At 39.6% G+C, this 27159-nt stretch overlaps 1 protein-coding gene across 4 annotated transcripts; it reads right to left on the bottom strand.

Annotated features, from left to right (window-relative positions):
- Positions 1–153: 153 nt before the first annotated feature.
- Positions 154–27159, bottom strand: eps15 (epidermal growth factor receptor pathway substrate 15). 4 transcript variants are annotated; one of them, XM_032526294.1, is made up of 26 exons: positions 26927–27159; positions 24255–24296; positions 23503–23592; positions 23365–23412; positions 23155–23250; positions 22980–23048; positions 21043–21168; positions 19979–20038; positions 17843–18073; positions 17442–17587; positions 16607–16763; positions 15478–15560; positions 12810–12882; positions 10591–10752; positions 10277–10474; positions 9742–10164; positions 8801–8881; positions 8528–8678; positions 8372–8416; positions 7792–8186; positions 6149–6218; positions 5927–5997; positions 5231–5366; positions 4878–5071; positions 2594–2615; positions 154–1025 (listed from the first exon to the last, which is right to left on the bottom strand). In XM_032526294.1, exons 1-26 carry the CDS (start codon positions 26978–26980, stop codon positions 892–894), a joined length of 3357 nt encoding a protein of 1118 aa, XP_032382185.1. In that variant the 5' UTR covers positions 26981–27159; the 3' UTR covers positions 154–891. The 4 variants fall into 4 exon arrangements, with proteins under 4 accessions (XP_032382185.1, XP_032382183.1, XP_032382184.1 ...); XM_032526292.1 differs by lacking the exon at positions 2594–2615; XM_032526293.1 differs by lacking the exon at positions 2594–2615 and having other exon boundaries at positions 6149–6215.

Here is a 27159-nt window from a genome sequence, read left to right as displayed (position 1 = left end):
GATGAATGTAGTAGCTGTGAGGATTTGTTCAACTTTAGTATAAATCTGCACATGCGTTTCACATATCCGAGGACTGGTCACTTCCAGTTAAACAAGTAGAAATTTTGAAATCGGTTACTCTGTCCTGAAAACACAGGCTACCTGTTTTTTTTAAATCTCATATGCCTTCTGCCATTATACAGGACTAGAAAAGTAAGTGGTCATTCCATTTAAAAAAAAAAAAAAAAGACTGAAAGATTTTGTTACAGTGCCTCAATAACACTTTGTTACGGTCTTGAATCTACACACAGTTCAATATTTAGTTTCAAAATATTAGCTGAGAGCTGGAAGGAAATTATGGGAATTTTGGTGCTCTACAAAATTAGCAAGTCTATTTCCAATTACAGAAAGCTCATGAAATTCTCAATAAAACTTCAGAAGCTAGAGGGGTTTTAATAAAGTATACAGGTACTGTTAGTGGATAAAGACAGGACTTTTGACAAAGCAATTTCAATCTAGTTTTGAGCGCATTAAATAAATTACATTTGTAGCCTGGTGTCGAAATCAACGGAGCTATCTCTAAATCCAAATTCACCGCATTTCATTTTTCAACAATCCATTCTTCAAAACAAACACTCCATATTGGTCCACTTCTCCAAAACAAGACCAACAGAATGGAAAAACACGATACCGCAATGCCAATACCATGAACACAGTCCGGGGAGAAGGGCGCTGAAAGATTCAGAGAAGGGTTAATTCTGAGATTCTCTCCATGGGGTCAGCCGGTGTTGCTGAATCAGTCCTATACAGTCCCCACATTGCTTTGGTGCTTTCTGGGCTGGGCCAGGCTGTGCTGTGCCGTGCTGAGCCAGGTCAGTGGACGAGGAGGGGAAGGGAAGGGAGAGACGGGGTCTAAGAGAGTAGACTGCTGAGTGCGATGGCCAGCTCAGGTCCTTGTTCCTGCTGGGTGAGCCTGGCAAGTCGCTCCTTTTCCTCTCGCTCGCTCTCGCGCTTTGCCACTCTATCATGTCTTCCTCTGTTGGATACGCTCCATGAAAACACACACACACACACACCACACACACCACACACACACACACACACACACACACACACACACACACACACACACACACACACACACACACACACACACACACACACACACACACACACACACACACACACACACACACACACACACACACACACACACCACACACACCACACACACACACACCACACACAAAAAGGAAGAAAAAGGACAAACAAATGCAAAAAATATGGGGGAAAAGGAGACAAAAACAGACAAACACATATACAGTTAACAAATTCTCAAATATTAAAAAACGTATTCTTAAAGCTTTCTGATAACAGGTATCAACATCATTAATATAATGCATGCTATTATCATCATTGAACTTTAAAGGCTTCATAAAGTACATGCTAATGCAGTGTTATCGTAAGGCTTTATTCTGTACAGCCTAATTGAGACTGTATTTTTAAGGACAATATCAATCTATTAAGATAACATATCAGTCAATATTAGTTTTCTTTTTGACTAAATAAACATTTTTTTTATCTGAATCCCTTAAATGTGGCCATTATTACTATTATTAAACCCTTTAAATTTACTGCAAAATATTTTTGGCATTTCTGTGCTGAAGTTACTTGTTTTTTCCTTTCTCATTTTCATTATACATTTTGCCAGAAAATGTGGGGAAAGACAGCAACGGGGTGGACCAGGGATGTTTCCGTTTCTGTGCACATCATAGCCCCTGGGCCACCCCCAATGGGCCAATAACATAGGCAATGCCAATGTATCAGTCAGGCTCTCCAATGGAGATGCAGAGCACAGTGAAAGGCGTCCTGTATTGTGGTTTGTATTGAGCACTTCCTGGCTCATGGCTGAACAAGTTTCTAATACGGGTAAAGTAGAGTCAGATCTGCATGTACTGACATTTATGATCAAAACCTTGACAGCCCTCTGACAATTGACTTTTTTCAAAGTGGACATTTTGACATGCCATTGCAAGAGAAGCACATGTGTAACTTATAACACTAATTTGTAGTTATTTAACATGTATCTATGTGAGTAAGCTGTGTGGTCTATAATTGTCATTTTTCAGCACCCCAACCAAAACAACAAGCTTTTTAATTCAAATTTCCCCAGATCAAAGTGGACCATGAAGAGAGTGACAGTCTTTGCCCCTCAGGCAGGCACATGTTCAGGTACGGAAATGTAAGGGATGTAAGCGTGAAAGATCAGATCTCCATTGATGAATAAATGGGAGTCGTATGACCGAAATCACATTTGTAAGTTCACAACAACAAAAGGTGAAGAACGAGAACTTTGAAATACACCGAACGCTGGTTAAGACAGTTAATTATCACAGACCAGACATGCAACGTGACAACAGGTTTATTATTCTAAATGAATGACAGACAGAAGCATCACAGTTTAGTGTGTATCCACCCAAGCAAATGAAAGTGAGGATGTTCATTAGCAGATATTTTAGAGCCGATGAGTTCAGTGTAGAGTGGCGCAGAACATGCACAATGGGAACATTAAAGAAACATCTAACAGATTTAGTAGAGAACATGCATTTATTACTTGTAGGTGGTACATCCCACTGCTGCTTTTAAATACAAATGAAATCAGACATCAATGAAGTACTTAGCAAGAAGAATGATGTGTTTTATTGCTAGGCGTTAAGAAACCCTTCACATATCTGGTACGTTGGTCTTTACTTTCAGAAGTGATTTGATGGCATTCTGTCAAAATACTTGACGGGACCATACTGGTGTTTGTGCATGTTTCAGCCAATTCAGTAAACATTTTCTAAAAGCTATATCATTGCCAAACATTTATCAAAGCATGCCACTCAGACGTAAAACTTGTTTGAGATAAAACTATCATGATTAATAACGTGTGTAGCTTCATTACTGTGCAAAATGTCCAAATCAGTCCATCCCTATGGCACAACAAAGCAGAAATGACAGAACTGACAAAAAAGTAGGCTGCTTGAAAAGTGGGGAATAATCTTAAATTTAAAGCGTGCTTTGGACAATGTCAGCCATAATGTAAATGTATAGTCACAACTTGTAGTAAATGAACTAAAGATGCAAAAATGATGGTATGGTCCTTTAAAAGCTCAGGCATTTGCAGATAGTGGTGTTATGGATGCACATAGAAGCCAGAGATGGTGCCCTTGATTCAACTCTTTATTCAAGTTTTTGACAGAGGTGTAAAGACAGAGAGAAAGAGAGAGAGAAAGAGAGTGAGAGAGAATACAGGCAGTCTGTTTCTCCACAACACACTGCTGTTCAGACAAGGGCTGAATGAACTAATAAATGAAGGGGTGGGTGGACGAACAGGTAGGTGCATGGATAAATAAATAGCGGCATGTGCAAAGGAAAACAAACACTGATTTGAGGGATGGCGGCGGCCGTTGTATGAGTGAATGAGGGCCACACACAGTTTGTGCAGGCTGGGGTTCAACAGGGTCATGCGGGTACAGTTTTGTGACGGGAAACACACTAGAATTAATACTGTCTCTTAATAATAATCATCCATCACATATTCACAGCATGCCAGCACGAGACTATGCCGTGTTACAAAAGGAAGTGCTTTTAATACTGTCAACAATTTATTCCTGATATATTAACAAGGGTTCAATCCATGTTTAGATCAATATACAAGGACTAATAATCTTACTCGTTTTTTGTTTTAAAAACTAGGCTTTTGTATTTATTTTTTATGTTGGATATATATGATTACACTGCTTGACCATAATGAATGAGTAGAAAAAAAAGACAGGGAACTGTAATTTCCCTTTCTCTTGTAGGTTAAAGCAAGTATTACAGCAACCTGGCTCTTGCTTGTGAAAAGAAATTATTAAATACATTATTTCTCTAAAAAGGCATCTGCAGTGTAGCTCAGCTGCTACAAATCTTTCCTGGAGCATGTGTGATCTATGGGTTTGTAAAACACTGATAGCTTCATGAAACGTCAAGTTTACAGGTTGAAACAGTCGGAAACGGGATCTTACTTATGACGCATCGAGCACTACTCTGCATCGACTGATGTAGTGCCTTTACGGCATCGCCGCTCAGCGACATATTGACTCTGAGCCTAGTGACTGGTCAGACCCACAATACGCACTTTGCACAAATGGCAATTTAAAATTTACCTGAGATGCCATTTCAGTGTAAAAAGCTGCACAACATTTTGCAATCAAATACATATCTCATTTCAGAATGAAATGTGCACATGCACAGGCTGTAATGTCAGTGTGCCGAGTTGGGACGGTGAACAAAAGCCAAATACAAGCTGCCTCTCATCTCTCCATTCACTGCCAACCATTAGGAGGGACTTGCTTTCATAAAGATGTGTATAATCAATTAATATGTAAATGTGTTGCAGAGTTAATATATCAGTGTATCTACTGTATAATTGCTAATTGTACATATTATAAAGTAAGAGAGTGCAACTTTAATAATAAACAGTAACAAAAAAATACTTACAAGTATAAAGAATTTTAAGATGGCAAAAATATATCTATATATAAAATATACACCAGCAGCAGACCGGATGCAAGAAAAATAAACTGAAATGTAGAAGATTCAATAGCACGTTAGCTTAGTTTAAGAAAACAAGGTTATAAAATAAACAAATATAGCTCAAGGAACCTGTGCTCTATGTGCCATTTCACAAAAGTTGATCAGTTCTTTGGGACTTTAATGGCAGTGAATGGAGTGATTTATAAAGTTGGCCTGATTTGCTTGGTGGTTGTGACTTTAACTAAATGTGATTTATTTGCAGGGCAAAAGAAGAGAGGCAGGGACTATTGAGAGTCAGGTAAAGGTGAGGGACAGTGTGAGAGGAAGGTGCTCACTTTGTCAAAGCTGGCAAATCGGTCAGCTTCCCGTACGTTGTGACGAGGAGGGGAGGAGGGGGCGAAGGGGTCAGCTAAAGGATCCTTGGCAGGCAGGGAAGAGGAGGAGAAATCTCCTGAAGGCTGTTGGAGAAAGGGCCCTCGTCGTTGGAAGGACTCACACGACTCAGTTCTGGAGATGGACGACCTCTTACCTGATAAGACACAGACACACAGGATAAGTAAGTCATACTGTCAAAAGACAGACCAAGCATCAACCAGTTCATACATTACCAACAGTTTGTTTTATTTTAAATGACTAACACATCCTGAAATGGCTGACAAGAGCCCAACAATTTGACAACAGTACTGACCTGGAGGTGGAGGAGGTGGTCTAGTTGGCGTACCGGTTTTTGGAGGCAGAGCTGGGGGCACATCGGGGCCAACAGACTCACTGTCTTCCTGGAACAGGTTCTTATTGTTGATGCCAAACTGGTCAGCCCCGTTTGACTGCCACAAAAACATTCACCAAATCATATACAGTACATAGAGTGTTATAGTACAGTAAAAAGTACAGCAAACACAGAAGAAAAGAAATGACAAGGGAAATGTCTACTGTAGATCAGAGGTGGAATGACAGCAGCCTATTTTTTGCAATTTGGTAGACTTCATTCATGCACCCCACATTCATATTTCCTCTTTTGAAGATTACTGCAAACATACTCTTTTATGAGCGCATCATTAATCAATATAAAGAGGAAACATTTTTAGAACACAGTAAATAATAAGATTACACATCAAATTACTGCTGCTTGTTGTATGTACTAAATGAAGAGGGATATTTAGTGTCCATTACGTCCACAGGGGAGAATCTTTAAAACTGTGTTCCAGTTATTTCCCCCCCAAAAAACCATAACACACTCCACGACTCACTCACAGGCTTCCTGGATGTTCTGGTTCTACAGCAGAAGTGAGTTCAATGACGTAAATATCATTATTTATGACTTGCTACGTGTTAGTTCAGCATTGTTTAGGTGAAGCTCAGGACATGAATAGCACCTCTTAATTACCTTTGTCAAAGCACTGAAATCTGCAAAGCCACCTCCGAATGATTCATTACCAAACACAGCAGCAAACGGATCTGAAAACACACAAGCATATAAAAGACCCTGAGCATATAAATTGGCAACTTTCATCCAGACATTGTTAATACCGTTTTTTTTGTACAATACTATTTCAACAGCTGCAATGGCCTCTGTCCCCAGAGGGTGGCACTAAGACACAAGTCCTACCTGGATCTGAGCTGGCGTTCACTGTCGTACCACCTGGAGCAAACGGGTCATTGGATGCTGCAGTGTCCTTCTTAAGACAAAACATAAAAAACATACACTAGTAAGCAGATTGTACAATTAACTCTGCTGTGGACGTGAACATTTTTAAACTTAATGTGATTAACTGGAACTATAAGTGATGTATATCATAATAAATGAAACAATACTGAAGATCCCATTTTAGACTCTTTCCATATTTAGCAGAAACTGCAGCAATCACAGTGTATGTCTTATATTTAAGTTTGTGTCTTTGTTTGCCTGGTTGGTACTGATTTGACTACACTAAATGTAAATGTTTTAAATTCATTCTAATGTTCCTTTTGAGGACTCTTTAGCAAGGGGGACCTGCGCAACACTGCAGCATAAAAAGTTGCAGGCAAAACAACATAAACTCAGATTTACCAACAAAGCAATATTGTATACTGTTTTACAGGATGAAGGGCTATATGACAACTCAATGTACATGTCCTGTTACTGAACACTGCTAATTCATTGTTTGATGTAGTCTGTGTTTTTTTTTTTATCTCTGTTTGTTCTTTTATGTCAAACTCTTTATGCTGTTGTCTTGGCCAGGACTCCCTTGTAAAAGAGATTCTACATTTCATTCTTTCTTATAAGTACCTTGGCATTTGGATAGATGATGCCCTCTCTTTTAAGCCTCATATAGACAACCTTGTGAAGAAACTTAAACTCAAAATTGTCCTTTTGCTTTGGAAATAATTTTTTTTTTTTTTCTTTTAAAGCAAAAAAGCAGCTAGTCACTGCAACATTTAGATCTGTCATAGATTATGGTAATATGGTGTATGGGACTGCCTCAGCACAATGTCTGCATAAGATTGACACTGTGTACCATGCGTCTGAGATTTATTACAAATTGTAAAAATCTAACCCATCATTGTGTTTCACAATGTATTCCAGAGTGGGATGGCCATCGCTGTCAAACAGGAGATCAGGGCATTGGCATATTTTTATCTATAAGGCCGTGCTAGGTCTGTTGCCATCCTACATCAGTAGTTTAATCACATGGAGAAGTGTTGGTAAAATAAAAAAGGTTAAAAATAAATACTACTACAATACTAGTAATACTGAGATATGAAAATGAGTATTAGAAGCCAGGCTTCTGTTATTAATGCCGGTCACATTAATAACTGAATTACTCACAACCAAGCGATTTAAGGCTTTATTCTGTTTTTTGGAATTAGTTTTTTGGAAATGTACAGGTATATTTGCATACAAAAAAAAATTTGATGATGAAAAATAGGCTTTTTGTTAAACTGGTTATAATAAAAAATATAGGCCTGTTAACTGCCATGTTATAAATGACTTATTGAAACAAACGATTAACAGAATTATAAAACATTCATGATTAGGACTAACTCAAGTATTATTCTTTATATTGTGTGAGTGTGGGAGTGAGTGCAATGTGTACTCAGGGCCAGATGTACATACATTTGCGAATGTAGCGTCATCAACGCAATGCCCAACCAGCAGAAAGCGCACGCTGTGATACATCAGCTTATGTCGTATTTACCAGACCTCCAGTTCATCGGTTTATCAGCCCCTTTCTTCACCCATTATACCGTAATAGTGCGGGGTGTACTCACCAGCGCCAGATCAGAGCTGGGTAAAGAGCAGCTGAATGGATCTGTCCCTCCGTTCTGAGAACCAAAGGGATCCACCTCCCCAATGGCGTTCACTTTGCCTCCAAACAGGTCAGAATCGGCCATATTGTTCCCTGTGGAGCTGAATGGATCCTTGGCTGCTAAAGCCAGATTGGTAGGTTTAGAAGTGAAGGGATCTGGGCCTGCTGCTGGTGCAGCTTCTGCTTCATTCGGCTTGGCTAGAAACAGGTCTGGTTCCGGCACACCAGTTGTGGTAACAAACGGGTCATCTGAGGCAGAGAAAAGGTCATCTGAGGCAAAGGGACCGCTGGAGGCCTGGAAGAAAGAGTCTGCAGCAAAGGGGTCTGACCCTTTGAATGGATCTTCTCCGAACGGATCTGATTGAAGAGAAACAGACACCGATATGTTGGAATGTGAACATTTGATAGTGTAGAATTGGAACATGCTTGTCAACACATCATATACAGTAGATATTGAAGCTTTTTTAAGGATTTATTCACATGGAAGATATTAGTTTCCCTGTTCATCACTTTCAAATAAGGTTTTAACCTGGAGAAGTTACCTGCAACATCTGCTTTTCCAAATGGATCATCTTTGAATGGATCATCTATAGAGTTAAAAAAAATACCATCAAGCTCACTGCAAAATATATGGCAAATAAATTAAAATTGACGCCATTTTATTTGTGAGCTGGTAACTGATGTTTGTGGGAACTCACGGTCAGTAAAGGGGTCAGAATGAAAAAAGTCCATCTCAGGCAGGGAGGGAGGGCTGGTCTGAGGTGGCAGAGAGCGAGGGCCAACTTGAGGTGGTAACAAAGACGGGGTGCTTTCTGGGGACTCTGCAGACTCTGGCTCTGGCGATGCAACCTGTTGATCAGCGACAGGGCTCTGCTGACAAACTTGCTCACTCCAGTAAATGATGGCAACATTGTGTTTACACCACACATGATTAGTTAATGCCTACATAGCTCAGAGAAACATGGGTTTACCTTTGGCGGGCTTTCTCTAGGTGATTCCTCTGCATCGTCTATGACCTCCGAGGAGACGTTGGGTGTAGGGCTACTGTGTTCCTGGAGGCATGAGTGGACAACACAGCAATGACTAGTGTTACTTATGCTGTGTTCAGACCAAAAGAAGCAATCCGGCAATTTCCCACAGGGTTGTGCGGGGTGTCACTGAAACGGCCCATTTGTGTGACGTCCCGTTGTGTTCTTTAACCCCACAATGTAGAACAAGCAGACTTTATATTTCACGGTTACTTTATTTTCCGTCAAATCGTATACATATAGACTGGCTGTTTCTGACTGACCTTAAAAGCAGCTTAACTTCACAGAGAAAGAGAGAAAGAAAAGAGACGAGTGAGACAGATCAGCTGTGCTTTGTTGTTAGCTGTTACACAAAGTCCTGGGCGGCTCAGTGCTCATGTTTCGTCAGTGATGTTTCCTGTGTACTGTACAGGATTCTCAAACCCCCTCAAAACCGACTGACGAGTCTGATCGGTGGTAACATAATTGGCCACCACAGCGTGAAAAATGTAGTTGGTGAAAACCTTTTGGCATGCAAGTTTTTTTATTTCCCCTCTGTGGCACCCCCCGCCGCAGCCTAAACACACTAGCCCCTTTCAAAATTAATTTAAAAGACAACATTTTAGCTGTACCGTCTGATGGCCGACGCTGGCATAGTCTGAGAATGTAAACATAATTTCCATTTGGTACAATTCTTGTCTTGCCATAAAACTGTGAGCACACCAAATGTAAACTAAGTCTGCTAGTCTTGCATACTTGGTGTGTTTAAAAAAATAAATAAAAAAATCCTATATTTGTGGAGTAAAAAAACAGTGCACAGTAGGAAGTGACAGGTAGGATTTATACGGGCTTCTTTCCATCTAAAAAAAAGAATTGATAACTAAGGCAAATGTATTTATTATTACCATAGTCATGTTCTCCAGTGGCTTCAACCGACTGTTGTACATCTCAGAGGAGGCTAGACTGGTATAGAGATCATCCAAGGCATCACGTTTTAACTTTTCCTCCTCTGCAGTCTTCAAACTTTCTTCCTCCTCCTCTTCTTCCTCTTCTCTTTTGTTCATACCTTCTTTCTCCTTTTGATCTGAATGTTCTTTCTGTTCTTTCTGCTGGTAGCAGAGAGCAGCTGGTTCTTCCTCCTTCAGCTCTTTAGGCTGGTCCTCCTGGAAGAGGTCCTGCTGGAAGGTGTCCCCCTGGTGCAGCTCTGCTGTGGGGCCAGCTGATCCGTTGACCATGACAGGAGAGCTGTCCTCCAGAGCTCTCTTCCAGCTGAGTTGGGCAGTTACTGACCTCTCCTCCACCTGAAGCTCATTCAGTTTCTGCTGAACCTTAAAGAGCAGAGAGATGGAGAGGTTCAAGGATTAACAGAGAGAGAGAAAAATGAAACATAGGTCGTATTTTATGTGAAAAAAGGCAATCCAAAGATTCACACAAACCGACCTGTGCAACTTGTGTAAAGGAGTCGCGGACAGACTCTTGCAAAGGTGTGAGCTGCTCCTGGGCGGCCTGGACCTTCTCCTGCAGCCTCCGGCTCTCCTCCTGCAGAGCCAGGAGCTCCTCTCGGGCCTGGACCAGCTCCTCCTCAAACTGACATATCTTCTGTTCCTGCTCCTCATGCTCCGACTGCAGTGATGAAATCTGTGACAGATGTAATCATTATTAATAAGCGGGTATCACTTATTTCTGTAGTTGCATAGCTTTTCTGTACTGATATAAAATAATCTATCATCAAGAGAAAATTCTACCAGACTGACCAGATTGGTCTCTTGGTTGGTCTGCTGGCGAATATGAGTCAGCTGATCCTCCAGGGAGCCTTTCTGTTGGTCTAGCTCCTCCAAAGCCTCCTGGACCTTCTGACGCTGAGCCTGGAGCCGCTGCAGCACTTCGCTCTCCCTTGCCACCTCATCCTGCAAGTCCTGCACGCATCAAGCCAAAAACAGGGTCAGAAGGAAATAAGCCTATGTTTGTGTTTTCTATCACAGGCAAATACAACAAGGTAAAAACAACAACAAAAAAACAGAAAAGGAGAGAGATGACGAGGGAACTCAAATAACAGACTTTTAATTTAAGATTATTTAATATATGGATAATTGAGAAAATGAAAATCAAGAAAAAACAAGGGACTTTTTATTCTTATAGGTCCTCAGTATGCAGAGGGTATAGAAAACATCCAACATGCTAATTTAGAATAATATGTGTTTTACATATTATGGCAGACACTTAGAAACTGTGAAAAGGGCAGAGATTTGGGAATTCTAGTAATCTAGTGGTCTTAGGCAAATAACAAATAATCACTACATCACTGGTTTGATTCTGGTCGGCCACTTTTGTTTCCTTTCATGCAAAAACTAAAAAAAGAATTAAGTGAAAATCATACAAGAAGCAGAGAAAAGAAAAAGTCAACAGCAGAGCAGAAGTGTCGAAAAAATTAGTCAACAGAGACAACTTCTGGTGCAAATTCAAATGAGGCCAACTTTAGCAGCTGTCTTTCCAAGGCAGGCTAATAATCAGAAATGTCTCCACCAACCTAATATCTGAACAAAAACCGTTTCACAGGTTACATCATTGCTGCATGTCAGTCGGTATACTGGATGTACATTCTCTTGTTGCGCTTTTGTTAATTTTCTGATTTGAAGATTTGTACACTAGTATACTAAACACAGTCCCGAACAATTGCTGTAAATTTAACAATGAATACTGCTATTCAGATACAAGGGAAAGCAAAATAAGGCATGTAAAAAAGAAGGCTGAATAATGACAGGCGTTATTTGCACAGTCAATGTGACTTGATTTGTGTTAATAAAAAGGTGCAACTGTCTCTTTAAATGGACAACTAAAAATACTGCAGAGACGCTTCTGAAAACTCTAGGGAGATAGAAAAGGAGGGGGGGGGGGATGAGATGCAACAAAGGTCTCTGGATGGACTCAAATCAGAGATGTTGCAATCCCGATTTATAGAATGCAACCACTAACTCACCAGGACACTACCAGTAAGGTACCATCATATGGGCAGTTGGGCCTACCAAACTAGATTGGCTCCTTTTCAAACATTTGCTGAAATGTTGCTGATAAGTTGTATTAATTGATCATTCTTCAAACATGCTGCTTTCAAGTGCAAATGTAATGCATATACTGAAAAATTACTTTTAGCTTGTGAAACCAATGTTGTTTTGCAACCAACTTTCAAGTGATGGATGTCAAAGCTCCCCCACCACAGTGTGAGACTGCCACAATTAAATTCACAACCTTTGAGAAACACTGCAGGTAAAGTCTTAAGAGTCTGTGTGCAGGGGCAGTGGCACAGATCAACAACAACAACCAAAATCACCCAATATGTCCAGGATATATTTAGAAAACACAATACAGTATAAATAGCCAAAAGCACTTGAGGCAACCCTGCAGTGCAGCTTAGAAATTCGGCAACATCAGCGTGAGACTCCCTTGAGATCCACCCTCACACTCCGTCAGACTGATTTCCCAAAAGCAGAGCAGAACTAGCACTTTAAGCCATCAGCTCCCAAAATAGAGCCCATCTCTCAAGCTCAGAGCAGGCAGCAGACACGCCTACACAAGGACACCAGCCTCCCCCTCTCTGAGAGATTTCTGAACAAGCAACTAGGACTGCCGGCAAAATGTTTGATTGATCTTCTTCTCCAGTATATAGACGTCTTAACAAAAGTGAAAAACTGTTTTAGCACCTATGGCTCTTTTGTCTGCTTGCCACAACCAGATTTTTATTGAAAACAGGACCAGTGGCAGACATACATACATGCTAATACGCGTGCACCATCTATGTTCCAAAACTAGCCCTTTGAGAGGCACGGATTATAAAAACAAGAGAGCAGAGAAGCAGGTTTTATGTTAAATATTTACGCGACCATGCCATTGATTCTGTCTGTCCATAAATCCCTTTTTTCTCTCCATGTCCACTGTGCTGGGGAACAGACACAAACAAGAGGCAGCGAGACCTTACCTGCACTTCATTGCTGCGTTGTCTGATGGCCTCCTCCTTCTCCTTGATCTCCTCTTCCACAGTTATCTTCTCCCTGGGGGTCCAGCACAAGAAACAGTATTTAGCCACCAAGGACAGAGAGGGTAGACCCAATACTTCAAGCCCGTCCGGCCCCAGCCAGTTCTCCACTGAGCCTTCTTTACTCTGCCCCTGAACCACCACCACCTCTTCTCCCTGAAACACCATGGTGTCCTAAAATCACAACTCCACAGTCCAGAGAGAGCCGCCTGAACGTCTGCAGCTAAAGTAGGTGTATGTGTGATGTGAAGAAAGGTAGAGAGTGTGTGCGTGTGTGGGGCGCTGTATGCGTGATGAGGGTAAGTGTTTTGAGAATGTGCTTGCTTAGTCAAATGTGTGGGAGATGAGGAGAGGCAGATGGCTGCCTTGAGGATGGAGGGAGAAAGAACGGGAGGAGGGACGAGTGATGATGAGCCAACCTACAACATCTATCATTTGTGCTGCCCGTATGTTAATCTTCTTTTATCCACCCAGCTAGAGAAGAAATAGAGTGGGGCGAGCAAGAATGCATACTGACTTGTGTACAATATGTACAAGAGCCAATTGTATTTTATTTTCTGCTATTAGAACCTAACCATGATTCATCTAACCAAGAGAAGGGAGACCAGAAACACTGTTACAGTCAGGGTGTGGATACTGTATTAGACACCAAAATTACAGCCCAGTTTTGTCTTAAGTCATTAAAACTCATCATTAATCATGACCGATATAAATCATTGTAACAGGCGGGAAGATATTAAAACTATTACACTAAGAGTGTGTTATATATGTAACAAATACAGTAAATATAAAATATAAAAAAGGAAACACAGGTAGAGGCAAAGCATCAACAACATTGTGGATGCTCCTCACGAATATATATCCTGACAGAGACTTTGATTTAAATGTACTACTTGATTGTAACTATGTAAGAAGGGTGCTCCTTTGTTTTCTCACATTTGTTTACGACAACCTAATGATAGGATTCACACATTACACATACATTTTGTGCCATTGTTCTACCTCTGAAAACAGTACACATACATCCTAAACAAAAGGTAACATTTAATATGCTTTATGTGCATCTGTTGTGAAAAAGCAATTCAGAACAACACCCTTTCAGATGTTCAGTTTCACATTTACTTGACTGAATTCAAAACAGGCATCAACCTTACAAAGTACTTATCTTTTGCCATTCATTTCAACGGACTAAAAATAACCGCAGCTATTTTTATATCCTCTCTCCTCTCACATCAAAATGCACAATTCCCTTGATAACAGTAGATATTCCCGGCAAACCTACAGTCAAGCCAAGCTGTGTATGACCCCACGCTCCTCTTACCCATCATCACCATCCTCATCATCTTGAGCAGAAGGCTGCCGCCACATTTTGAAGCAGTAACAAACATGAATCATCTTTTCAAGCTCCTCTCGACCTGCCGTCTGTCTGAAGCTCTTTTCTATGTGTCCATTTTTCTTACCTCCCCTTAGTTTCTCAAACAGCTGTTATCTATTGTGTGTGTGTGTGTGTGTGTGTGTATGTGTGTGTGTGTATATATATATGTATCGAAAGTTGGGGGGAGGGATGGAAAGCCAACTTTCTCACTTCTCACTTTCAGCTTTTATGAATAGGGAAGTTGAATTAAGTTCAAACAACTGACACTGATAACCCACACTTAAGTGTAACCCAGATTCAATTTAAATAGTTTTACATCTACCTTCTAAAGAAAACATGATTAAAACATAAGGAACTTACATTAAAAAAAACTGTTCGTAAAAAAATAAGATTACTATTATGCTAATATTTCGGTTTCAAAAATATGGAGCAAAAACATTAAATGAACATATGAGGTAACTTTATTTAAAATATATGTAACAGTATTTAACTTATAAAATAGTATAGAATGCATATTCTGCATATTTTGTTCTTCCACCTCACTGTTAAAAAGCAGCAACATAACTCAGCTTCATAGCCATCTGATGTTTGGTAGCCTGCAGCAAAAACACAAAGGTTTATTTATTTTGGTCTAGAAATTGTGCGATATAATCTTGTATACTTTAACCAGTATGACACTCTTTCCACCAGTGTGGTTCACAAATAACTTCAGCTGGGACCTGCAGTTAGTATAAATCACTTGCTTCCAGATATATAGAATTTATTTAGGCTGCCCAGTTCCCTCAGTTTGTGGGAAACACTGCGCCCCGCTGGTCAGTAGAGGATACAGCGATAGTTACTTGCACCGACACCAGACTGCGTTTTTATCCTGATTTGACATGGTTACATTGAATGATTTTCCCAAAGTCTTTGTCTATGAATTAATTTATAAATATTTATTTTTAAAATATTTGTAGATTTGATGACATTTTATAAAGATGGGCCTCACTCTAAAATGTATCTTTTTGTTCGATAACATTTGATGTTGATGTATGACACTGCAGTCGAAAACTGGCTGAAATAGCCTATAATCTATTTTTGATGATGAACATCTTAATTAATTCTTAACTCTGAACAAGTACAGGCAATCAAATGGCTACATCTTGTCACCACCTGTGACATAACCTGCACCCATGTGGCTTCAGTGAGAAAATGCATGGCTTCTACATGTTTTAAATGAATATGAGAACAGCTTACCTTTGTAGTTCGACAATCTCATTACTGAGAGAGTCCAGCTCCTTGATGGCAGAGAAGTCAGCTGCCAGGTTAGCCACGTTGTTCTGAAGAGGAAGTGGTGCAGTGTAAACAAGAAGATTAAAGTCACACTACTGAAGATAGAAACAGCATAACAATGATAAAACTTTCACTGTAGGGTAAGAATGATCTCTCATCAAATAGGCTCATTTTGTAACACTACAGAAAAAGGCAAAATTATGTTGATGGAAAATCCACAATACTTAAGATAGATTTAAGAACATTTTACAGTGTTAAAGAAAAAAACTTCACAGCACAAACAAATGACAAAGAGGTACACTGATGGCTTTACAAGACTCACACAGTCACTGATGTGGTCACAAAATGGCAGGGATGGGAGGGAGACTGACTATAGGGTAATAATAGTGGAAGTATATTACTGTACATTAAAAAAACATTTAGCTGTTTGATTTGCATCTACAGACAAAACGTGTTGCTGTCGGTGCATCCCAAAATACTTATAACAGCAACCTCTGCTCGTCAGCTTACCTCCTAGACATTTAATCATAATGACGAACTCATGGACAAAAACACAGACGTATATAAAAATGGTTTAATTTTAGCAACAGAAAGAAAAATAAGTGAGACAAGGCGGAAAGACAACAAAGAGCAGCAGCCTGTTAAAAGTAATGAGATGCCCCCGAGTCAGTAAACTACCACACACACTCACTCAGGAAAATCCCACTGCACGTGTGAAGTGGATGCAATGTAAAAATGTAAAGAGTAGACAAAAAAAGGGAAAAGCATCAAAGTGTAAGTTGGGAAAGACACATAGCTGCAGGATTAGAAAAAAAAAACCTAAACGCAAAAAACAGGTGAAGAAAAAGAACGTTTGTCAAAACAATTAAGCAAAAAACGTTTTCTAAATATATAAATAATATAAGTCAGTTATGGCAGCATACTAAAATATACAAAACATAAACAACGTACAGAAAAAAAAAAAAAAAAAAAAAAAAAAATCAGGTTTTGAATCAGGTTTTCTTTTAATTACAAAATATGCTCATATCGGCAGGCACATTTTCATGCTCAATGGAGACCAAAAAAAGGATACAAACATCTCAGAGCGACTCACCTGTTTGATGTTTTGTCTGTCAGATGGAGGGATCATCTCTGGGGAGAGACTCTGCGGAGGTTCCAAGCCTTTAGTCAGCCTCTGATTGATTAGATGAAGCGCCAGGGCAAACTGCTCTCGGGTCAGTTTCCCGATGTCTCCAATGTCACAAAGCTCCCTGAGAGCACAAACAGCCATACATAAGAGAGCAATGATTTATACCTCAGGCAATTACTATTAGTGACAGCCTGACCGATCATCGTGTTCAGTGGTTATAGAGGCCAACACACAGGAAGGCCCAGCAGCACAAAACCTAATCAGCCGTGTGAAGTTAAAAATCCATATAATGTGATGTGTCAGCACGCATTGCAGTGCTGCCTGTGAAAACTGCTATCACCGCTATCATCCTGCACCAATATCATTTAGGACATCATTATATTAATAATCAAAGGCACTATATATCAATATTGAATATTTTCAACTCCAATCTTAAGTTAAATTAAATTTTCTATTCTGTTTGTTGAAATTTAAAACACCATGTAATTTTACACAATTTGTGCAGACTTATGGTCACAAAACGTACTCCAGCAACTGTGATATTCTTCAAATATGTCTGCTCTGCATTCTATTTTTCCCCTTTTTTCCCCATATTCACTTTTTTTCCCTTATCCAAATCAAAGGTCTAATGAAAGAAAATGTTGTACAGATTACAAAAAACCTTGTAATCAAAATTTGCGATTCATGAATTGATTTGACTAGTCAGCCATAAAAAAACAATTTAAAAAAGGACCAGAAAAAGCTGTGGTGTGGCATACCGCCGGAGGAGCTATACAGGAGTTTTGCCGTCCCTATTTACCAGATGCGTGCGAGTGTTGCAGAGGGCAGCCCCGTCTTCAGAAAGATATCTCTGACTTCAGGCCCAGACACAAGGCCGTCCATGTCACTGTCTGTCTTGCTGAAGAGCTCATCATACTTTGCTTTGTCTGCTGGCGACACCACCCACTGCACAGGCAATAAAACAGACTTTCAATTGCTTTATAATAGAATTTAAGAAAGCTTATGCAGACAAAATAACACCACTTTGAACTCAAAACTTACCTTTACACTTCTACTCGTCTTGTTTTTATGAAATACACACTGAACTAGCCAGTTTGAAATCATTTTAAATATGTGTTGTTGCAGCTATGTGGTAGTAAAATAAAACATACAAAGCTTTTCAGGCACTGCATGCAGAGGAGAGACAGGTCCCATACTCACAGGGGCAGCTGCTGGTGTTGGGACAGGAGCTGGGGCGGGTTTAGGGGGAAGGGGCATGGTCTTACTGCCAGCGTGGGAGGATCGACTGTCTTTGACTGAGGGGGGCGAGGGTAACAGGGGCATCACAGGAGGCACCGAGGGTTTTTTTCTCTTGGAGGGTGGAACCAGGGGAGGCGGTAGGGACATGGGAACAGGCTCCCCCTCCAGGGCTCTGTACACCAGATACATGGCCTGGGAAAGGGCAACAAAAATCAATGATCAAATACAAGTACAGTGGATATAAAAAGTCTACACACCACTGTTAAAATGCCAGGTTTGTGTGATGTAAAAAAATTAGACAAAGATAAATCATGTCAGAACTTTTTCCCACTTTTACCTATAATGTTAAAAATTCTATTGAAAAACAAACCTTACAATAACCTGGTTGCATAAGTGTGCACACTCTTATAACTGGGGATGTGGCTGTGTTCAGAATTAACCAATCACACTTAAACTCATGTTAAATAGAAGTCATTACACACCTGCCATCATTTAAAGTGACTTTGGTTAATCACAAATAAAGTTCAGCTCTTCCAGTAAGATTTTCCTGACATTTTCTTAGTTACATCTCAGAGCAAAAGCCATGGTCCGCAGAGAGCTTCCAAACCATCAGAGGGATCTCATTGTTGAAAGATATCAGTCAGGAGAAGGGTACAAAAGAATTTCCAAAACATTAATTATATAACCCTAACCCATGGAACACAATGAAGACAGTCATCATCAAGTGGAGAAAATATGGCACAACAGAGACATTACCAAGAACTGGACGTCCCTCCAAAATTGATGAAAAAACGTGATTAAAATTGCTCAGGGAGGCTTCCAATAGGCCTACAGCAACATTAAAGGAGCTGCAGGAATTTCTGGCAATCACTGGCTGTGTGCTACATGTGAAAACAATCTCCCGTATTCTACATATGAATGGGCTTTGGGGTAGGGTGGCAAGAGGGACACCTTTTCTTATAAAGAAAAACATCCAAGCCTGGCTGAAGTTTAAAATAACAAACATCAAGTCTCCAAAAAGCATGTGGGAAAATGTGTTAGGGTCTCATGAAACCAAGATTGAACCTTTTGGCCATAATTCCAAAATATATGTTTGCCGCAAAAACAACATTCCACATCATCCAAAAAACACCATACCCACAGTGAAGCATGGTGGTAGCAGCATCATGCTTTGGGGCTGTTTTTCTTCAGCTGGAACCGGGTCTTAGTCAGGGTAGAGGGAATTATGAACAGTTCCAAATACCTGGCAATTTTGGCACAAAACCTTCAGGCTTTCGTTAGAAAGCTGAAGATGAAGAGGAAGTTCCCCTTTCAGCATGACAACGACCCAAAGCACACTTCCAAATCCACAAAAGCATGGTTTCACCAAAAGAAGATTAATGTTTTGGAATAGCCCAGCCAGAGCCCAGACCTGAATCCAATTGAACATCTGTTGGGGTGATCTTAAGAGGGCTGTGCACAGGAGATGTCCTCGTAATATGACAGATTTGGAGCACTTTTGCAAAGAAGAATGGGCAAATATTGCCACGTCAAGATGTGCCATGATAATAGACTCCTATCCAAAAAGACTGAGTGCTGTAACAAAACCAAAAGGTTCATTAACAAAGTATTAGTTTAAGGGTGTGCATATTTTTTCCCCCTCTAAGATTTCAGTTTTTTTTCAATTGAATTGTTCATGTTATAGGTCACATTAAAGATGGAAAAAGTTCTGAAATGATTTATCTTTGTCTAATTTTTTTTTTTACATCACAGAAACCTGGCATTTGAACAGGGGTGTGTAGACTTTTTATATCCAATGTACCTATAAACTTCCCTAGTCTGTAATAGCTGGCAAGATTGTACGTATAATATAAGCACACACGTGTAAATAAAGTGTAGCAATTTTCAAATCTATTCCTGGAGCTAACATATTCAGACAGTGAAGAATAAGAAAAACTATTGTTTTGAAAACAAGAGAAACTTCTATATCATTTAGAAGCCTGGGAGCATGCTGTAATATATTGAGGGGGGACAGCACAGAGTTGAATGTCAGTTCAAAAGCAGCCTAAACTGAAACAAAGTGTAACCTGTGTAGTTTCTATCTAGCTCTTTTCTCACCACAGAAAATTCATCTCTGTCCAACGTGCCATCTCTGTCGATGTCACTGAGCTCCCACACCTTCAACACAAAACAGACATTACTGTAAAGCATGAATCATTCCAAAACTATGATACAAAATACACGTCCCTGAAAAGCCACAACACACTACTGATACTCACTTTCTCTCCAATTATAAATCGGAGTATTGCATAGATGCATGACATTGCCAGTTCTTTCTTGTTGTTGGTTATATAAAGTTGTAACAATACGCTTAATGTAATTAACCTTGTTTGAAACCAACATGGTAACCATACCCTTCTATTTCTTGTTTCCCCCCCTTTAAATATGAAAACATTCAGTCATAAAAAATAAAAAAGCACTTATTCCAACATACATAGGTAAATAAATATTAAAACAGAAAATAAGGAACTAAAAATGCCCCTATACACACCCAAATGTGCCCATATAACGATTATTCATCAAAAATAACTAATTTACGCGCACGCACGCACGCACGCACGCACGCACGCGCGCGCGCGCACGCACGCACGCACGCACGCAATTGTAGAATCAGGATGCATAGATAAGTATATAATTATATTAGAATATATAATAACACCTTTGTAGGGAGATAATCTAGCACCTTTTAAATAGCCTATTCTAATAGCCTATTAGACAAAGGAAAAGGACATAGCACATGGTTTTCCAACTTGGTAATCAGGGCAACAGTGTGTCACTTGTATTTGCTGCTGTTATCATTATTCTAAATCAGAATATGTCAATATTTCCCGGGAGAAAGTGAAAAAGTGAGCTTAACCTAGAACAAGTGTTTTGAAGTGGTTTGGGATCTGTGAAATATTTCTTCTATTATTGTATGTATACCTCTAACCAGAAAGGTTTACACCCTGGGCATTCTGAGAATATATGCCAATGGTTTGCATCCTGACCTCCACAGCCTCCAATTTTGATTTTTACCCAACTAATGAGTACACATTTCTTTTACTTTCTGCATTGTGCTTTTCATTTGTTATCATTTAGACTAGATTAAATTGTTGTAAAAGTGTCTTGTTTGGGGATCATACCCTGCCAAGGATGTCCACTGGCAGTTTGGAGTTGAGCAGGACAGGCTTGACCTTGTCTCCTGTTAGAATCCCTCCAACTGGACCCAGACTGTCAAAGATGGAGTCAAACTTCATCTTCTCCTCAGGCTAGGGAAAAAAATGTAAAATGATTAGGGATGTAGGATTGAAATTTGGTGTATTTCCAATGCAGTTGCTGTGAAAAGTGACTATTAAAAGCCTGGGAATGGATGTGTTTCTTTCAAGTATGAAGTTCAGTTGTCACTTTGTTAAATTACAGAATTTCATAGATGCCATTATGCACACTCAAAAATGCATTATTTTTACAGTCGGTCAAATAAAAATATAAATTCTCTAGTCACGGTGTCTTTCCAATTATTAGACTATTCTTTACATTCAACAATCTTCGGGTGAGTAAATGACTTTATGTATTGTATCAATGCCCCCTTTATGATTGGTCTTTTACTGGACATCTAATAGGCTGGTTCAGGCAGCAATTAATATATTTATTTTATTACCCAAACTAGGGATGTAAAAATGACCAGTGTAACGGTACACCACGGTAGAAATGTTGACGTTAACAATTACCTTTCTCCTTTAAAATATCCTTATTATCGCTGTGGATTACCACGGCGTGGAAACCCTGTGTTTAATCCTTCCCAGCTTCATCCGAGGATCCTGCAGTTGCAGGCGCACTGCGCTCATACAGGAGAAGGGGACAGATCTTTTTTCTTTCTCTTTTTTCTTGCCCAGAACACAAGTACAACTATTCTGTAGCTTGCTAAAATGTCATGGGTTTTACTTCCTCGTTATCTTCAATAAGTGCTCTGCTACGATGTGGAAGTTTAGCCTGTGTTACGACGTGAGTCACGTGACATTTATTTGGAGAGAGATCTATATATTTTCACCTTGATAATATTGCTGTTTGTGTGTTTCTTATTGCATAGCTGATAGATGTGCAGATTGTTTAATATTACATGTACAGCCACGTGTTGATATTCAGGTTGTGTTTGCTAGCAACGTGCAATCACCAGTAAACAGACAAGCCTGTGAAGCCACATGCTTAGCTATTAAAAAGGTGTATTACACGGTTTGCTCTGTTATGAATATTGTAATAGATGTGGCTTATTCTCAGTTTGTGTAACTGAGCAACATGTAACATTTATGTTAATTATTACAGAGAAAATAATTTCATTCTTAGTATTATTTCTTGTTATATGCTGGTGGGTATAACATTTAGGCTTTGGTAAATAATGTTCATAGTAAGTCAGATGCTTATGAATGTGCATTATGATTTGCTTATATTTCAGAACCACATCCAAGTTCAAATGTAACGTCAAAAACAACTTCATGTTTGAGACATCTCTGGTTCTTACTTGACTCCCTACAGCGGGCCAGTGTTTCAGTAGCCAGTTATCTATTGTTTTTACAAGCATATTGCCAATATTTTTGTAATATAATAAACACTGTTACATTGTTTAAACTATTTCAGCTTGTGTAGGCCAAGTAGTGCTTTCTGAACATATTGAACACACTTTAATGGTGAGAATACCGAAAACCGTGATAATTTTGGTCACCATGAGGTTGAATTTTCATACAGTTACATCCCTACCCTAAACCTTTTACAATCCCAGTAAACCTAAAACTATGTTAGTACTGAAGTAAAAAGGCACTAAATGTTATAGGCACTACTAGTTGATGTTTTAATTTACATTAGTGCTGACATTGTACAGCTGTAAATGTCTGTCATATCTGAGCTGACTTGGTTTATTTATAACTTTACTTGAACACAACATATGATGATACATAATATATTTCAAGGAATTACTGTTTTCCAGGTGGTTCTCTTGTAAGGATGACTAATATATCAAGGCACGTTACAAATAAACCCAGATCACTATGTTGCATTAAGTTAAAAGATAAACTTGCAAGGGCCTCACCTTGACGACCCAGGGAATGTCAGCAGCAACTCCTCCTCCTGCTGCCAACAGCGGGCTGCTTGTGTCATGCTGAAGAACAAAAAGCAGTTATTCTTAGATTCCCTCTAAAATATATTCTATTCTCAATGTTTGAAGGAAATAAATTGTTGTTTGTTATGTACAGCAGCAGACTTACAAATTTTGGGGGAGGAACAGCCACATTAAGGCTCTTGAGTGCCACCTCCAGGCCATTTTGAGCACAGGCTACCAACCGCAATGCTATGAAAAATTGCTGAAGGGAACAGAGGTTCATATAGTATGCGCCATATATCCAGTGATCAACAGCACTTGATGCACATTAAAACAAACAAATCCATTATGATGTGATTCTGTAGTGCATTTATACCTGCTTGTTAAGAGCACCTTTACGTTCAGAGTCTGCCAAATCCCAGATCTATGGAGACACACACTTATTACCATCAATAGTAACAGCAAAGACAACAGAGACGTATTAATGGTGCACTGATTGGTGTCTTTCGCTCACCTTCCCCAGGACCAAGTCAGCCAAGGCCGACCGCTTCAGAAACAAGGCTGCATCAGCTGCTGCCACCCGCCCACTGCCAGTCGGATCAACCTGCAGACAAACACCAAACACATACAGCCAGACGTCATGACAGCTTATACCATCTCAGAAACATCAGTAACACATCCGTCCTGTTGAGAGACACACTGACATTATGATCAGCCGATACCTTTAGATCACAGCAAGAATATGTTTGAATTGTAGTAAGAGAGAGGCAAATAAAGATCAAATGAAAACTGATAATTGACCTGTGGGGGAAAGGAGTCTCTGAGTCACCTAAATCAATACTGATAAACCAAAGTCATTTCCTCAGTAGTTTATTAGCTTGGTATTGGATCTGTTAGTAGTCTTTCAAGACACTCACAGAAAGCTCCCCTGACATGTAGGGCAAAGGGAAACATTATTAATTCATAGATACTTCCTTTACTGGACACAGAAACTGGAACTGATAGGAGAGAAGAGAGATCACTGCTTACTGCAACACTACAGTTTATTGAAGCAGCTGATGCTAGTTTAGAGTTTAAAAGGGTCAGTGCACTCAAATTTATTTTTGTACTTTAGCCAAATCATCTTAAAATTATTATATTAAACAATAGTAATGGGCTCACTAATTATATACTGTACACACATTTTAAACAATGTGAAAGAAGTAACATTTTGTAAAAGGCCTAATCTTCCTAAACTATTTTTTGTTTTGTTTTTTATTTGCATACCTGTCGATAGTATTTGTCATAGATGGGATTTCCACTGGAGAGCTGTAAAGAAAGAAAAACAATATTTCAATTCACAGACCTGAATTCAACCAGCGTTAACTTTTATCACATTTATATTATCAACCTTACTTGTGTCTGCTCACGTGGCCTTTTTATGTTCATGCATTACATTCATCAAATCTCTAAAATTATCTGACAGAGCATAAACTAATACTTTAAAATTATTTCTCAACTCTGCAGTTGACAAGCTCAAAACAACCAACAAATGTTTGCTGGCTACAACAAGTTTGCCACTAACTGAGCCAAGGCAGCGGTCAAAAAAAGAAAAAGACTGATCCATTACAGATGGCAGATGCAGACAGGCCGACCCTAATATGTTAAGATTCAATTTTTTTATTACCCAACTAATCATTTCTTTTATAAAAACGCCAGAAAATTGAAAACAAGTTCCATCCCAAGTCTAGCCAAATATTCTATGGTTGCACTGGATATTCAGCCTGTTTGTTTGATGAAGGTATTTAATAAAAATTAATTGATTAACAAAGTTGTCTGCAATTGCCTTTCTCAATCAACTAATCGTCTCAGGGCGGGGACACACACACACACACACACACACACACACAAATAATGACCACCTGATATAGCCTAGGCTACACTTCCTGAGGCGACTAATGGTCAGCTTTAGACACTTTTTTAGACACTGACATATCCTCTTTTACACCCCCCCTTTCCGGTGTTAACATGATTGTCCACTGCTGAGCGGAGCAGGAAAAGATTCAGCATTTCCTTCTCCATAAAACTGAAACTGGCAATTGGTTGTTGTGCTTTTAAATCGACAGGTGCAGCAAAAATCATCATGCAATCATGCAAAATCATTCCATAATGTAAAACAAAAGTATGGCAAAGATCTTTCAGTCTGGTTACAGACTTGCACACATAGCTCGGGCACAGAAGAAAACTTACAAGAAAAACACTACCTGTTATCAACATTGTTATCTGTCAGCTCTGTCACACAATTTACAGCAAGATAACTGTTCACACAGTGAAACAAACTTATCTTTCTCTGGCCAATGCAACTTATTTGGCAACACTCCTAATTCACCCATGGCAATAAAACACATTACCAGTAAGACCAAACACAAGGCAGTGTTTCCCCTACCATTTTTTAAGGCTCAAGCAGAGAACCAAGCCGTTTTGGGCCACGCTACCTAAGGCAAATTAATGTGAATTCAAAGTAGAGCGCATCAAAACTAACTAAATTATTTTTCCTATGTCTAATGGTTGTAATTGGTCCCCAGTGAACTTCTTTAGCACGTTTTGTCTTTCCGCTTTTGGGTTATGTATTATGCACTTTCACAACTTTTTGTAGAAAGATATGGTAACAGTAATGGTTCAAAATGATGTTAAACTGCATATTTTCTTTATTGACAAATGTAAAGTTTTCTTGGTGAAGGACCTGCATTACCCTGCCAAATACGTGCACCAAGTCTTCCACAAACCTAGTGAAAACTCTGGTAGGTCAGTGTGAAGAGTATCAGGCGGTCAAGCTGACAGCACACTTGAAACAAACATTACTGCCTGACAGACCAATGAAGTTCACAAGACAGAAACTGTATATCAGCACAGGTTTTTGAACTCATCTGTGAGAGATAATAATAATAATGTCAAGGCTGCTGGTGGCTCCTGTCTGTTGTTAAAGGCCACAGTGGCTCAAGTCTGGGACAGTAACCCACTTATTAGACCAGGATGCAGTCTGCTAAATAACTTAGTTACTGTGCAAACAGAGAACACATTTCCACACAAATTATAGAATGTAAGTTAGCTAGCAACATACTGACATTTTGCGACAAAAGTGCTGACTGGTGGCTGCTCAAGTGTACTTCCTCTTACTGGTTGCAAAGCAGCTGTTAACAGTATCTGTAGTTTTTCTTGTTAACATTATGAACACAAAAAAATTATCGCTGCAGCTAACAGGCTACCAGTTAACGTTGTCCACTTCAGATAGGTCATAGGGAAAAACACTACCAGTGAAGCATATTTACTTCTAATAATAGCAATTAAACAGGTTGGCTACTCAGTCTAACTATACAGCAAGCTAAATAAGTGGCACAGAAATCCCCAACGTATGTTATAACGTATAATGTGTGTAACTTGTTTTATTTTTTTAGCGAAAAACAGTGTTAGCAGAGGCTCCACTAGCAAAGATATGACAGTGAAGCCACAACAGACAGTGCCAAACATGAGTATCTCGTATTAACATTTCTTTGGACAGGACCAACTAGCCTGCAGCAAAACGAGGCAACACAAAACATGATTAACGTTATATACACTCTTAACCGAAACGAAGCCACGTAAGGCTCCATGGGCTATCGCACGTTTGATGAAGCGGCTCTAAAACAGACCAACACTAACGTTACACACTAACTAGCTCGATGTTAGCTAGCAGGCTAGCTAGCTAGCTAGCTACGCCCTTACGCAGTCCCCAAAGAGATTAGGCAGAAACTTTTCCCAGTCACAGCAGCACTAAACTTCCAAAAAGAACGACGAGAACCGAGGTAAATTCGCGTTTCTGCCTACCCAGTTTCACTAACGCTACTGAAATGCCTCTGGGCAGAACAGACAGAGGACATAACACGTTTGCTGTCGTTAGATTTGAGTTGTAAGAGTGTTACCTGAGTAAGAGACAGAGTGGCAGCCATAGTGTTTCTGTTTCCCACTGCTTTCATGCTGCGCTGCTGCCAGACACAGACAGAGGCCGCTGAAAAACCTGGCACTGGATCAGGAATCAATTATAAAATGATTCAAACCGATGACTGCACACTAAGTTATCATCCGTTATCCCGTCAGCCAAAACAACCCATAAGCCCGAAACAAACACAAAAGAATAACAATAACATTAATAATA

The sequence above is a fragment of the Etheostoma spectabile genome, chromosome 9 (assembly GCF_008692095.1).
Source record: "Etheostoma spectabile isolate EspeVRDwgs_2016 chromosome 9, UIUC_Espe_1.0, whole genome shotgun sequence".
NCBI classification, from domain to species: Eukaryota; Metazoa; Chordata; class Actinopteri; order Perciformes; family Percidae; genus Etheostoma; species Etheostoma spectabile.
Note: the sequence above shows the minus strand (reverse complement) of the source record. Positions and strands in the feature narration are given on the sequence as shown.